Source organism: Corylus avellana, chromosome ca4 (genome assembly GCF_901000735.1).
Source record: "Corylus avellana chromosome ca4, CavTom2PMs-1.0".
In the NCBI taxonomy this organism is placed as follows: Eukaryota; Viridiplantae; Streptophyta; class Magnoliopsida; order Fagales; family Betulaceae; genus Corylus; species Corylus avellana.
This window is the reverse complement of record NC_081544.1, coordinates 17,808,569-17,824,367: the sequence shown is the minus strand read 5'-3', so window position 1 is coordinate 17,824,367 and position 15,799 is coordinate 17,808,569. Positions and strand designations below refer to the sequence as shown.

General features: G+C 36.2%; 2 protein-coding genes across 2 annotated transcripts; one reads left to right on the top strand and one right to left on the bottom strand.

Annotated features, from left to right (window-relative positions):
* The first annotated feature begins 508 nt into the window (after positions 1-508).
* LOC132178152 (uncharacterized) lies at positions 509-4,255 on the top strand. The gene is made up of 3 exons (XM_059590606.1): positions 509-738; positions 3,204-3,728; positions 3,820-4,255. The coding sequence occupies exons 1-3, from the start codon at positions 509-511 to the stop codon at positions 4,253-4,255; spliced, it is 1,191 nt and encodes a 396-aa protein (XP_059446589.1).
* Positions 4,256-10,845: 6,590 nt separating this feature from the next.
* Positions 10,846-15,223, bottom strand: LOC132179224 (uncharacterized). The gene is made up of 2 exons (XM_059591893.1): positions 14,759-15,223; positions 10,846-11,205 (listed from the first exon to the last, which is right to left on the bottom strand). Exons 1-2 carry the CDS (start codon positions 15,173-15,175, stop codon positions 11,026-11,028), a joined length of 597 nt encoding a protein of 198 aa, XP_059447876.1. The 5' UTR covers positions 15,176-15,223; the 3' UTR covers positions 10,846-11,025.
* Positions 15,224-15,799: the final 576 nt, after the last annotated feature.

Here is a 15,799-nt window from a genome sequence, read left to right as displayed (position 1 = left end):
TCATCAAACTGTCAAATTGCTTCATAATCCATATGGAACTAGTTTATTAGAAACGACGTTGTCGTAGAACTCCCCTCCTTAATACGAAACTCATTATTCTAACTTCCAATTTAATGAGGACCTTTCATACTATCTTTATGCCTTAAATTCTCATATATCCTTCCATATTGATCTTTGAGCTAAACATTATCTCCTAGCAATCAAATCCTTAGTTGTAGCAGAATTCTATCTCAAAATTTTAGCCAGTAAATCTAATATTTACATAACCTCAATGGCATTCGACTGTACTTTATACATATAAAAGGCGACTTCCATGCCTTCATATAAATTTTGTCTATCTCTTACAAGTCCTACTATAATTTCTTGTGTAATTCCTAGCGGCATAACTAAATCTTTCCACATGCTAGTATCCACAATACCTTTTTTTTTTTTTTTTTAATCAACTTATTCAAAAAGGGTGTAAAATAATAATTCATATATTTCTTTCTATCTCTTAATATTCGAGATCATGCGGTCTGTAGGGAAGAAGTGTGGTTCCAATGTACGATCTTGGAAGAGAAGAGCAAGAGCCCAGGCATGGAGGAATGAAGTTCCTATTCCTATGGACCACCTACAAGATAAGGGGAAAAATCAGATTGGGGAGGAGACTGATGGGAGGTCTTCTCCTAACAAAAAGAGTAGGATGGGAGTCTCAGAAGGGATGGCACCGGAGGCAGAGTTGGTGGTGGCTGGGTCACAGTACCGCCAACAACAATGCTTCTAATAAGTTGGAACTGCTGGGGGCTTGAGAACCCTCAATCAGTTCGAGACCTTTGCCAACTAGTGATGGAGAAGAGACACAACTGTTTGTTTCCTATGAAAACAAAGAGTCGTAAAAATAAGCTGGAAGGGATTAGGGTGAAGTTAGGGTTTGAAGGACTATTTTTGTTGGATCCGGTGGGGCGTAGTGGAGGTTTAGCTTTCCTTTGGAAGGATGTGGGTGAGATAGAAATTTAGAATTATACTCGTCGGCATATTAATTCCATTGTGAAGCTCCCTAGCCAAGACATAAGTTGGAGGTTAACTGGGCTCTATGGTCATTCGGATTGGACCAAAAGACACGAATCGTGGGCAATTCTTAATCATCTCATCAAAATATTTATTGGAGTGTAGTCACAATTATTTAGTGGAATTAATTGTGATTAAAATACTATCACATAACGAATGTGAGGGAGGCATGATTACTGAAATATTTAAGCCAATAATTATTTTTTCCTTTAGGTGTCTCACCAAGCTAATATAATTACCATATTAAGGCTTTCCTATTTATTGGGCTAAGTATTTTATTTATTTAAAACATGGGCTAGAGAGTATATATGAAATTGGGCTTGGGATAAAACCAAAGGCCTAATTAGAGCAAGGGGCGTATAAGGCCAGGGAAAAATTCCCTGACCCTATGCGTTGGACAGGAGAGAAGGGGCCTGGGATTTAGCTGCCAAGGTAGGGAGCCGCATGTTCCAAGGATATTTTGTCCCTTGCCCATGCGGCGAAGCAAAGAGGCTGGGTGAAACCCTAGCTGTCCATGCAAGTCCTACTAAAATGTTTTCTACTCCTTGTCCCAGATTGCTAAGATTTGAAAATTCTCCCCCCTACTAAGCCTATAAATAGAGAAGAGCATGAGGCTCTCAAATCATCCCATCAAGTTCTCTTTATACATAGTTTTCATAAACACTTTGAAAATTATTAGTTCATTGTGTTAACTCACGAAGAACAAAACTTTAAAATTTGAAGAGCCAAGCAAGAGCCCACACTCTCTTTGTTATAAGAGTAATACTATGGACCATCTTTTTATCTTCTTTTTATCCTCCTAAAGCTAATGTGGCTTTTAAAATCACCATTAAATTTTAGATGAATCATATTTAAATTTTGATCTAATGGTGATTTTGAAAGCCACATCAGCTTTAGGAGGATAAAAAGAGGATAAAAAGATGGTCCCTAGAGTACTCTTGTTACAATCAATAATTGGTGAGAAGATCTAAAGGTATAAATATTCTTGAGATCAATTGTGTTCTTGAAGAAGAAGTAAGTTATCTTTGTTCTTGCTATTTGTTGAAATAGCAACCGTTCTTCATACAGTTTTATTGGGCATTAGAATATGATTCTTTCCGCTGTGCAAATTTTAATTTGCATACATATTCCCAACACCTATAATATTCATGTTGAGCTCAAGTTGGATACTTCCAATGCTGTCATAAGTACATCTTCGGCAGCTAACATTGGTGACCAAGAAACTGATATTTCTAATTGTAACACCTTTAAAACTGGTCTTGACCATTTTTGTAGGGTTACTGGCAATTCCTTTAGTTTAGTTAACTTGTAACTAACTGAAGGGATCGTCTATTTAACATACTCAGAGTAAATGTAAACGGAAGTTGAAAATGACATATCTGAGATATCTAAAAATCACAAGGTATGCATGTATTACCATCAATCATAGACTTGGAGCTTCTAACCAAAAACTATCATTCCAATCAAACCTGGTATTGCAAAATAGACATCTGGCTTCTCCTTTTTAAAAGTTCTCTTAAAATAGATAACATGACAAGCCGCAAATGCTGAATAAGCCTAAGACTTAGTAAGTAAATCTCACAATCGAATTATAAGCAAAGTCAACATGTATTTTCATAAGCAAATTAGGTGTTTCCTCTATTATTACCCCATAAATGTATAATTTTTGTTTTTGAGAAGTGTAAGTGTAATCCCAAGGACAATCGCCTATAAGTTTTAATGCAAAACACTAATGTCATGATAGGTCATAATTATCATACATGGTCTACCCGAGATATTACCCCTTCTCAGCAAGGTTGGCGTTGTCCCAAGAGACTTATAATATAATATTGGTGAAACGGATATTGTACGCTATCCTCCATAACACTAGCAGCCCGACCGAGTCTGAACTCGGATGGTCCGCGCTAATAATGATGTACGTCTTGCAGTGGCCTGCCAATCAAACATGGTTGCGTTGGTTACAAACAACCATTGGATCCAAGACTCATATAAACACATACATTTGACCATAGAATCAAGTCTATATAGTAAGCCCATGGCCATTGTACCGCACATATCGGTGTACCATGTCATACGATACATCTTATTATTCAATTATTAAAGCATTTACCCAGTTGCATGAAAAGTAATTATGCTCATAACATATGTGTCCTCAGTCAGGGTCAAGAAGGATTTATGGCGCTTAAGCTCGATATGAGTAAGGCGTATAATAGAGTCAAGTGGGACTTCTTGGAAGCCATAATGTGTAAGTTGGGATTTGCTGCACGATGGGTAAAGCTTACTATGATTCGTATGGTTAAATATTTGGTGTTGGTTCATGGGAAGTCGTATGGTAATATTTCACCGTCAAGGGGAATTAGGCAGGGAGATCCTCTATCTCCATATTTCTTCATTTTATATGCTGAAGGGTTGAACTCTATTTTGCAAATGGAAGATAGAGAAAACTGGATTATTGGCCTTCCAATTACTCGTGGGGGGACAAGGTTGAATTACTTATTTTTCATAGATGCTAGTTTGCTTTTCTGCAAAGCAAATACTATTAAATGGGTGAGAATTCAACACATACTGGAGATGTATGAGAAAGCTTATGGGCAGAAACTGAATAGGGAGAAGAAGTCAATTTTTTTTTTAGCTGGAATACAAAGAGGGAAGCTAAAGACCATATTCTTTCAGTTGCTAGGGTGAGTACCACAAGGAGATATGAGAATTATCTGGGGCTTCCAGCTTTAGTTGGTAGATCTAGAGTGGGTGCTTTTTCGGTATTAAGAGAAGGATTTGGGATCAGATAAATGGATGGAAGGAGATATTTTTGTCACAGGTCGGGAAAGAAGTGTTGTTAAAAGCTGTTGTAGAAGCTATACCAACCTACACAATGAGTGTGTTTCAGCTTCCTAAGACTTTGTGTAAAGAGATTAACTCAATGATGTCAAGGTTTTGGTGGGAAAATATGGAGAAAGAAAAGCGCACAGCTTGGATGAGTTGGGAGCGGATGGAGAAGGCTAAGGAAAAGGGTGGAATGGGTTACAGAGACTTAGAATACTTCAATATGGCATTACTTGCAAAACAAGGGTGGAGGATCCTACAAAATCAGAATTCTCTAGTGGCTAAAGTGTTTGAGGAAAAATACTATAAGAAAGGGAACCTTTCTCAACTCAAATGTGGGGAAGAGGTCTTCATATGCATGGAGGAGTATTTGGAATGCAAATAAGCTCTTAGAGGAGGGTTTGGTGTGGAGGGTTGCGAACGGACAATCTAGCAAAATTTAGGGTGACATGTGGATTCCTTCTCCATCAACGTACTCTATTCAATCCCCTCCCTGAATTTTGGATAGGGAGGAAAATGTGTGTGCTTTTATCGATGGCTCTACACAATGGTGGAATATACCATTGATTCAAAGTATTTTCTCAATGTAGAAGGTGGCAGTAATATGTAGTATGGTAATTTGTCCACAAAGGCAAATCAATAAAAGAGTTTAGGTGGGCACAAGAAATGGAGAATTTACGGTGAAGAGCGCATACCATATGGCAAAAGAAATTCAGAAGGGGGTTCATGGAAGGTGTTCCAATATTACTGCAAGTACTTTGCAATGGAAGAGAGTTTGGAAAATTGTAGTGACCCAAATAATTAACTAAGTTAGGTAGCTTAGTTAGAAGTTTAATTTGGGTTTTGGATCACTAGGAATAGCTAGAGGGGCATTTTGGGATTTGGACTTTCGGACCGGATGTACGCTAGGGTTGCCGGACGTACACTCTTGTCTATAGTAGAGGACGTATGCATGGGGACCACCAGACGTACGCTGACAATAGTACGTCGTACTCTGCCAATAGTACACGAACGTACGCTGGAGACCACATGGACATACACTACTTTTGGAATACCCCTTGGGTAATACTTGGACGTACACTACAGCCTTTGGAATACTGTGTAAATAGTATCCGAACGTATGCCCCAATAGTACCCGGACGTCTGCTACTTTTCAGAGTAGTTGGTAGCGCCCTTTACTATAAATACCCTCTACCCTCAATGTTTCACACGCCAATTTACGCCCTAGGCTCTGCGAAAATCCTCTTGTGAGTGTGTTCTTATGAGTTTTGTGAGTTCTTGGAGAATGAGAGGTGATTCTTGGAGGTTTTTGGCTTTAAGGAGGTAATTTTCTAAGCTTAGCTTGTTCCTTAGTTGTTATGTTGTTTAAGTGCTTTTCATAGTTAGCTTGGTTGGTAGTTTGTAGCTTCTAGTTATGTTGTTGCCCTTAATCTTGGTTTAAACATGGGTTAGCGTTTAATTCTTGTTAAGCATATTTCCTTTTGCATGGAGACCTTGTTTTGAGATAGGAGGTCCTAGGAATCCTTTTGGTAGCTTTAGAACCAGTTTGGGAGGATAGGAGGACGGTTGAACCAAATAAGGTTCTACCTGAACCTTCTGGGCGGACGTACGGCCACGGGATCGGACGTACGAGCCTTCTGGGTGGACGTTCAGCCACGGACCCGGACGTACGGTCAGAAGCATTCCAAGGAATGACACTCTGGCCAGTCGTCCGATAACCTCTGTTTTCATGTTCTAGGTTCGTTTTAGTTGGATTTAGAACTAATGATAGGTCTTTTCTCAATATTTGAGGTTATGGAGCCTCAAGAGAATTTTATGGAGGAGCCTTACAACCCGAGTGAGTACAAACTTACATGGATGCTTGTTGTTACTTTTCCCACATTGCATGTCTATTTTATATATATCAAACATGCATATTTTGCAACTCTCATGAAATACATTTTAGAACTACTGTAAACTCTCTTTCGTAAAAACGTGTGTTGATTAATAAGATAACAATGAGGCTTGTAAAACTATGCATGTAAAAAACTGATAAGACTAATTGTATCGTATGACATGGTACACCGGTACGTGTGGGATAACAGCCATGGGCTTACTATACAAGTTAACTTTATGATCAAATGTGTGTGTGTGTGTGTGTATGGGCTTTGGATCGAATGGTTTCGTAACCAAGGCAAAGTCATTCCCTAATGGATGGTCACTATAGGACGGACATCATTAGTGATGTGGGCCACCCGAGGTCGGACTCGGTCGTGCCACTAATGGTATATACGGTAGCGTACAATATCCGGGGCATCGATGTTGTATTACAGGTCCCTCGGGACAACGCCAATATCCTTGTGATTTGTGCAAAGTACGGATACATTGGATGATTTAAACTAAATCGGATATCCTTTATGATTTGTACAAAGAACGGATACTTTTGATGTTGTGATTGCTGATTCCAAAATCCTTAGTATTTTATCTTTTAATTATTTCATTTTGTTTATGTTTTCAATTTACAAAAAAATCCCAAAATTTCGGAACTAGGTTAAAATAGGATTAGTTTAGATAGAAGTTTATTTACACGAACACAATTCCCTGTGGATTTGACCTCGCACTTGCACATACTATATTGCAAACAACTCGTGCACTTGCGAGTACATTTAAAACTCATAACAAGTTTTTAGCGCCGTTGCCAGGGAATTGTTTGTATTTGTGAAAATAATTTTTTGTTTAAATTGATTTTATTTTTCTACTAGTTATAATTAGCACTTTTGTTTTATTTTTCTTTTTGCAATTTTATTTTATTTTTATTTGTTTTTGTTTGTTTTATTTTTCTTTTGTTTTATTTTGTTGTTTTGCAGTCTTGGACGGTTCAGCTTCGCATCAATGCTCGATCGCACCTAAGCACGATCAAGCGCACTCGAGCACAAGGCAGCAAGGAGAAGCCGCACCTACGCTCAACCATTCCCATTTGCGCTCAAGCGCACAGCATACATACGCTCGAGCTCACTCGCGCAGCAGACAACACCATCCTAGCATGCAGCGCACCTGCACTCAACCAACTCCTATGCAAGCTCGAACGCGCGCACGCAGTAGGCAGCACCACTAACGGATCAGCGCCAGGGCTTGAGCGCACCTCCACAGACTGCACCAAAATGGTCCAGCACCTAAAATTCTTCCAAACTTATGTTTGAACCGTTTTTTGAGTTTTTGAGTTTTAAATTTTTGGTATTTTTTTCATAAAAAAAAAAAATATATATATATATATATATATATATATTGGTTAATGCTTCATGTGGAAGTGTCTTTGTTTAAAGAGTAAGGGTGAAGCATGAATTTTCTGTTTGGTCATTTTTATGCTTCTCATAGTGGTAGGACGCCAACTCCTACCAACTACCCTTAGAATTTCCACACACATGGACCATGTTCATCTTATCATAGTTTTGGTAATTGTCCATCCTGGGGACACTTTTTCAAACTTTCATATGATCTGTTGAACACCAATTTCTCCAACCCAGGGTTAGAATCAAACTTAAATTTTTACACCTTGGACTGAAGTAACCATTCTGATTTCTCGTGGCAAGCTCATGCTACTGGAAATTATGCTCCTCAATCTCATGAACTGCACCATCCTGAATATCCGCAGTTCAATAACCAAGCTTTCCATCCTTCATCTGCCAATTATCCTCCACAAGATTCATCATTGGAAGATGCACTCAATGCATTCAAGCAAACAGCCAACTAGTGCATACAAGAGCTTAAGAACTCAACCATGGTTAATAACCAATCCGTTCAAGAACTCAAGGATGCCGCCATGGACAACACTCAATCAATTGCAAGGTTGGAAGGTCAGATTGATCATCTGGTTACTGAGCTCAATAGAATCGAGGAAGTCCGCTTCAAAGTCAAGAGATGGCGAGAGGGCAATACATGATTGATGAGGATGACACCAGCAATCCTTATCATGAGCATGTCCAAGCCACCACCACAATTGGGAGAGAGGAAATTGTTGATGAGCCAAGTCTAGAAGACCCGTTGGGAAAGTGCATTGCTCAATTTGGATGTGACCTAGACCTTGACAAGTTACTTGAGCAAGCTAATGCCTTATTGGACGCCACACCTAAGATGTGAACTAAGAATGGAGAAACCACTGGGATATCATTCTGTAAACCATCTTCATCAGTAGCTAAGCCTCTCATTGTTAATAGCTATGAGGATGAAGGAATAGAGGAGTAGGTTGAACACACAGAGCAAATTGACCCCCCAGATAATCCAAATGTGTCTAATGACGAGGAAGTGAGTACTAAAGCTCCTTCTTTCATCATTCCCCCTCTTGAGACACACGATGAGCTTAAGATATCATTTCCTCAGTGCCTCAAAGAACCTTTTGATCCTCTAAAGGCTTGTATGACTCAATTCGAGTTTGATAAGTTTGCTACTGAGCAGTACATTGACAAGGTCAGTTCCTTGCTCAATACTACTGCGAGTATAAATGTTTCACAGTGGAAAATCCCGATAGACTCTATATTTCTAATTGCACGTGATTTCCCTACGGATGAGAAGTTAATAGTTATAAGAGAGGAGATCATTGATCCTTTTTGGGAGATAGACATAGCGCATGGCTGGGAAAACATTTTTGAACGTCATGCGAGGCCAAAATTTTGTAAATCTATCCCCAAAACATTTCAAGTGAAAAAATGGAGCCTTAAAGGTACAAGTAAAGTACTGAAACTTGAGGAAGACTACATTCTCTTGAAGAAGAGAGGGTGGAAGGGATTGGTTGGCCATTCGAATGATCGGGGAAAGTACGGTAAATTTTTTTTCTTTCCTTTATTTTATTTCTCGTCATTTTGTTTTTTCTTTTAACAGCAATTGATCTGACGATGCTTGTTCTGTGAGACAAAATTGCTATAAGTTTTTGACAGGTGTGTTGGTGTTCAAGTTTGGAGGACGCCTTGACCTCCATCTTCTTCACCTCATGGTATTGTATCTCTTGCCACATTGGGGACAATGTGTCATTTAAGTTTGGGGGTAAGGAAAAACACAATGTCTGCTTATTTGTTTGTGTCTTTTTGTTTGTTTTAATTTGTCTGCTTGTTTTGTTAAAAAATAAAAAAATAAAAAAATGTTATGTTGTTGTTAAGCATGAGTTACATTGTAACTGTGGTTTGCATGTCATTGGTTTGTTTAACATCTTGAACACATCGTCATCATTAGGAATCTGAGTTTTTTTCGACTCATTTTTGGATTAGAGAGATTATACATGTTTGAGTTGATCATCACAAGCACATTAGCATAGAAACTGTGATGTATGAGATTTGAATTGATTAGGGTGTTTCTTGAGATTTGCAGGATGAATTGTGGATGAAACCTTGGCTTGAAAATAGATAGATAAATATATATATATATATCAGTTTGAGTTTTTCATTGAGTAACCGAACCTCTTGCCTCACTAAGCATTGAGTGTTCGCGTAAAAAGATGAGAAATTCAATTTGGTTGATTGTTTGGCTGGTTTGGCTTCGTAGCCTTTTTGACTTGAGTAATTAAGCCCTTAGAGATGTTTTTACATCTAATGCCTTAAAACCATCTGGTTTAGGAGTCACTGGCCCAACACTCGTTACATAAGTTAATTAGAAAGCTTAAAAGAGCCGAACATTACATAGCCTACACAAAAAATGCACATCTTGACTTTAAGCCTTTATTGTTTTCATCTGAGTGAATTCCTATGAATTTTGTGGTACACAAAACTTTGAGAAAAATTGAATCCTCATGATTGTAATGTTAGTCTCACGCTACACTTATTGGAGCATGTGTTGTCTCAATTTTCCATCTATGAGTTGTATGATTTTTGGATGTCCTAATGATGTGATTGTGGTGTTCACTTTGTTAAACATGCTCATGATGTATGAACCATGTGTTTGTGTGGAAGTCCATGTTTGTCAATTACATAGTACTGAAAATGTTTGTGGGTATCATTGATGTTAAACCCTCACGAGACTTCATTCGTCCTCTAGGGATGCCTAGGGGTTTAAAAGGCTTATTGCATATGCTAAATGCAACCGTCTCTCCCACAACAGCAGACCTATGTTTCATGCTTTGATTTTGTTTTTCATTTTGTTTTATTAAGGGACTAGCAAAATGTAAGTTTGGGGGTATTTGATGAGTCCCAAATATGCAATATTTTGGCTCCTTAATTTGCACTTGGTAAGCCTTTAGTTTTATTATAATTTGATGTTCTGTGGTAGTTTTGTGTTTTGTAGGTTGCTGAAGAAAAACTGAGGATTTAAAGATGTACAATGCGAAGTTTGGAAGAAAACCACCAAGGAGCAGCATCGCGCGAACACAATTGTGCAACAGAGGGTTCTACAAGTGTTAGTGCGCTCAAGCGCACTGGCCATGCGATCGAGCACACACACGCCCAAGATATGCACTAGCGCGCGAGCACACATGCGTTGCAGGAGAAAACTCATGCTCGAGTACGCTCGAGGTCACCTAATGTGCGATCGAGCGCAATGACCTAGCAGAATCTCACTTAAATGCTGATTTTATGGTTTTTACCCTAGGATTAGGGATATAAAAAGAAAATGTTTTGTTAGAAGAAAGGGGGGGTTCACTTTTAATTGATTGCTTGGTTTATTTACTTAAATATTAGATATCCATTGTCTTTCGTTCAACGGATACATCGGATCTTTTAGTTTAATTTGGATATCCCTTGTGATTTGTGCAAAGCACGGATACATTGGATGATTTAAACTAAATCATATATCCTTTGTGATTTGTACAAAGAACGGATACTTTGGATGTTTTGATACATTTGTTTTACAAAAATAGAACATATATAAAATGCGTCATTCGACACTTTGGAAAATGTCGATGAACATGAAGATTGTTGCTATGAGTTGTGATGGCTGATTCCAAAAACCTTAATATTTTATTTTTTAATTATTTCATTTTGTTTCAGTTTATGTTTTCAATTTACAAAAAAAATCTCAAAATTTCGGAACTGGGTTAAAATATGATTAGTTTAGATAGAAGTTTATTTGCACGAACACAATTTCATGTGGATTCGACCTCACACTTACACACACTATATTGCAAACGACTTGTGCGCTTGCGAGTACATGTGAAACTCACAACATAAACCAACAACAAAACTTGGCTAGCATTTCTTAATTGGCTAGGACGCTGGTCTTAAATGCTTCCCACGTTAGACCTTTCTGAATGTACTCGGTATTAGAAGGGTCGAAAGGTCCTTTAATTCTGTCTATGGACTTAATCACTGCCCTAGCAGGAAGAATGCTTCTTGATGGATCCGGTGAAGTTCTGTAGCTCAAGCTTGAAGAAAATCCCTGAAACATGCATATCACAAACATAGTTTTGAGCAAACTATAAGTAAATCATGTCAACTGTAATTTTAGTTCATCTTTTGATGATGAAAAAGACCTCCCATTTGTATAGCGACATTTGGCAAATGCTATTAAACATAGTGACTGGATTTAAAATTAAAGATATTTGAACAGTAAAAATGTTGCTACAATGCGACATTTAAGCCCAAACGTCACATTTGTCAGCTATGAATTTTGTTGGTGTATTATAAATAAAAATCAATTATTTTCATAAGTTTATTTGTTATAAAATTTATTATGATAAATTGATAACCAAGTTAATTAATCAAATAGTTGTCCCAAGTTATTTACACCCCACTGGAATATTAGGAATTGAATTCTCTTACTATTTTATAAATAGCAGAACCAACAATTTTAAGGTGTTTCGCAAAAAGCTTGTAACATATTTATAAGTGGGAATAATTTGAGTGTGTCAGTGTGATTGCCTAAATATGTTTGCAGTGAATTTTCTCTCTAGCTTAGTGGATATAATATTGAGAAATGTTATTTAATAAACTGTTATATGACTATCATACAATTGGAATGACGTAACAGTGAAAATTAATCATTAGTTTTTTTTTTTTAACAATTCATTGTTGATCAAAATGCTAATTTTTACTATCATGTCATCCCAGTTGTATGGTTGTCATAAAACAATCTACTAAATAGTATTTTTTTCATAATATTAAATGATTTTATAAAATCTGCCTAACCCATATGTATGTCATTTTTTTTTTCTAACAGTTTTTCTTGCTTAAATAAATTTACTTCTATCAAGAGAAGAGAGACTGATACTGTCTAAATGAGTTTATGCTTTTACCATGGTGGAAAATTTTATAAATGTGAAATATTGCAATATATGTGATCTTTTCAATAATGAGATAATCCATGATACTAGTTTCCATATGTGGTCTGCTAAGAAAGAAATAAAGGTTTAAAAAATAAAGGAGAATATTCCTTCGCCTTTTTTTTTTTTTTTATTCAAATAAGAGAAGCGGGTTATAAGAAATTAAACAACAATAAGGGGGTAGGCACCCCAACAACAAAGCCCAAACGAAACATGCAGTACAAAAATAGATACAGAATCAGACAGTGAGCAATGATTTTATTCATGATCCCAAAGGAACCATAAATAAGTCGGACCTTTTCAAGAGCTGCACAAGGCAGTGACAAATGGCAAAAGAACTCGGTGAAGAGTTTCATGCGGTAATGATGAACCTTAATTTAAGACCATATCAATTTTATTATCATGTGCTTGAATATTGATGGTTCACTGTACATCATAAATATCATGATGTTATTTTCCTTTCATTTTGGTACATTTATGATATTCATTTGTACATGCATGTGATGTTATTAAGTGCACATATGATTTGATTAATCACATCATTTGCTTTTATGTTGGCATGCAATATTGGAATAAATGGCGTCATAAAAGTACTCAATTATTGCTAAAACTAACTCCTATGTGCATATGCATGAGAAATTAATGTATAATTTATTGATTGTTATAAATTAGTCCAAGATGTGTTTTGGCTTTCACATGTTTTTTTTTTTTTTTTTTTTCTGACGTGTCCGCAGAAGAGGGGGGAGGGAAATTCGAATTAGTGACATTCGCTTCATTAGGCGTGGTCCTACCCGATTGAGCTACCTCTTGAGGACATGTTAAGAACTAATGTAAATTGGTGTTTGTATCATTATGAACCATTGATAATGATTACCATTTATAAGGGCCATGAAAAAGTTGTGTAAATTTCTAATTTTTTGGATAATAATGATTGATGAAATATCAAATTGTTTGTTATATATACATGAGAAATTTTATATGGATTGAAAAAACCTTTTGTGAATTGGTTTCATAAATTTGATAAAGTAAATTATTTTATTGTAATCTTATCAACAAAAAAACAATTTAGATATTCTCCTATTTATTCTAAATGAATTTATATGGAAATTTTTAATTTTGTAATGTGCATCATTTTTATTTTTATTTTGCACCATTGTATATTTTTGTATAGAAAATTCCTATTTATTAATATTAAAATGAGTGGGGAATAATAGTGCATTTTAATATTAATCAATAAATAGTTGAAAATATCTCATAGAGATAAATTGTTTATATTATTTGACATGATTGTGAAGCCTTATGTTGTGAAATTCCAAGCCAATGCATTTGGTAATTAAGTACATGATATTGAATTGTGCTTTATTTTATAAAGTGATTAAAATACGTGTGTTTGAAGAAAATATATTTTATCAAGTATTTGAATGAAATACTTAGAAACATATGTCGATAAGCTCCTCCACAAAATGTGTAAGTACCATCTACTTCATAGTAAAAGTGGTTGAATATGTTGTCCACAATTTTTGCAATATTTATATTATATATTTAATAATGTTTTGGTGTTTTTTGGATTGATTTTAAATTTGTAATGTTTTGGATTTGTATTTAGATTTGAAATGTTGGTGTTTAAAGCAAATCACCCCTCACACTTACTGCATATTGCTATTTAATTTCCTAGAGCATTTTTCTTTCAAGCTTTCTTTACCTTCTAATACTTGTCCCTTATAACACTTCACATCTTCCTAGCTAGTTGATGACTTCGCCAAAGTTTGTATAAAAAAAAAAAAAAAAAAAGCTATAACAAATGAAAGAAGGTATGACATTATTTAAAAAAAGACTCAAAATTATTCATTAAAAGGCTTAAAATACTACCAAAAGCTCGTACATAAAAAGTGGTTATCAACCCGCAATTATTGGTTTTAATAACCACTAACTGTCAATTATAAAATAAGTACGGCTAACCGTCTAAGCTAAGCAATTGCGGTTATTAAAGTCCAATAACTACCTTAGGCGGTCGTGGTTAGCGATTTTAGCCAATAACTATTAACCTCAACTGCTTCTACACCCTTCAAGTATTCTCTTCCATTATTCTCTTTTCTTAACTTCAATTCTCACCAGGCTATCTCATGTTAGCCGGTTTGAACAAGCTCTTTTGTTGATCTCTTTCCCTTTTACAGTTACTAACCTATTGTTATTTTGGTACGAGGTAAATGGTTCTAATCATGAATAGGCTTAATGGGCAAAAAGAACAGATACTTTGGTTTTAAGGAAGGAAATAACTTGACTGAGGCGATTCTCAAAGTTGCTCAGCCTAGGATGCTTTGGTCTTTTCCTTTTTAGTTTTTGTGTGGCTTGTATTTGTTGGCACTTCTGTTAAAGTCAATATATATATATATATATAGTCCTACTTTTCTCTTTTGGCAAATAATAATTCAACACGAAAAGTTCAATATTGTAGAAAGGTGCACAAAATAACACATTTTCCCATCTTAAATTAGCATTAGTCAAAAGACAAAATAAATAAATAAAAAATGCTTCTAATCTAATAAGAATCCATGCTAAAAGAAAATAATAAGTAAAAATGCAACAACCAAAAGAAACGAAAGATGATAATAAAAGAATAGCGAAAACAATCTGAGCCCTCCATTTATTTACAGCAAAAAGAAAACTCACCTTGAAGATAAGCACTTGTACTTCCTCGTCGTCCACCACGGCATGCACAATAAGCGCTTCTCCCTTGGCAGACTGGCTATAGAATTCCAGCATCGCAATTTCCTCGTTGTGCCCATATTCTTCCTCACCGTCCTCTTCACCACCATATCTCACTGCTCTCCTCCTCGCGCCGCACAAAACTCCTCCTCGCCTCCTCAATCTCTGCACACCCTTAACATTCCGTAAGCAAACTCCGCCGGAAAAGGTGTTTGCCTTGAGAGAAAACGGCAGCAGCTGGGGGGGTGAGGATATCACTGCCCACTCGGCTCCTAGCTTCTTCAACGACATTGACTCTGGACGCATCATAAGTGCTCCTGCAGAGGCCGTCACAGTTGCCTTTTTGAAGATAAGGTGTCTCTCACAGTCACACGTGTGCATTTATGTAACAGAAGAGAATCAAAATCTATGTGGTCAGTAGTGGTAGATTATTTTTCTCTCACTTTTTGACTGTCGCAAACAACAACTTACATGTCTGCCGTATCAGTGATGACCTCTCAGTAAAATTGTGGCATGTCGGTAATTGCATGCGTGGTTCTTATCATTCTGCAATCTCAATTTAAGAATGAGACTGGGGATGAATGTCTCCTTACGTACACCAAAACCAAAGAGACAGTAAAAAGTGATGGGAAAGATAACATAACAAAAACAAAATGAGTATATGGAGTAATGTTATAAGTCCTTCATCTAAATATGATGTGTTTTTTAAAATTACCATTAAATTTGAGATATGATGTATTAAACTTTAATCTATTGGTAATTTTAAAAGCTACATTATATTTAGAATGACTCTAAAAAAACTTATAGCATTATTCGAGTAAAAGATCTACTTGATTTGGGATATTTGTTACAATATCAATTTTTTCATATGGGTAGGTTGCGTTCTACTCAAAATTTATATCATTTGTTTTTATTACATTACTTTGTAATGTTATATAGCTCGATTGAGTTTTTAAATAAAATTGTCAATAATTAATTGGAGGCTTAAGATTTCTTAAATTATTT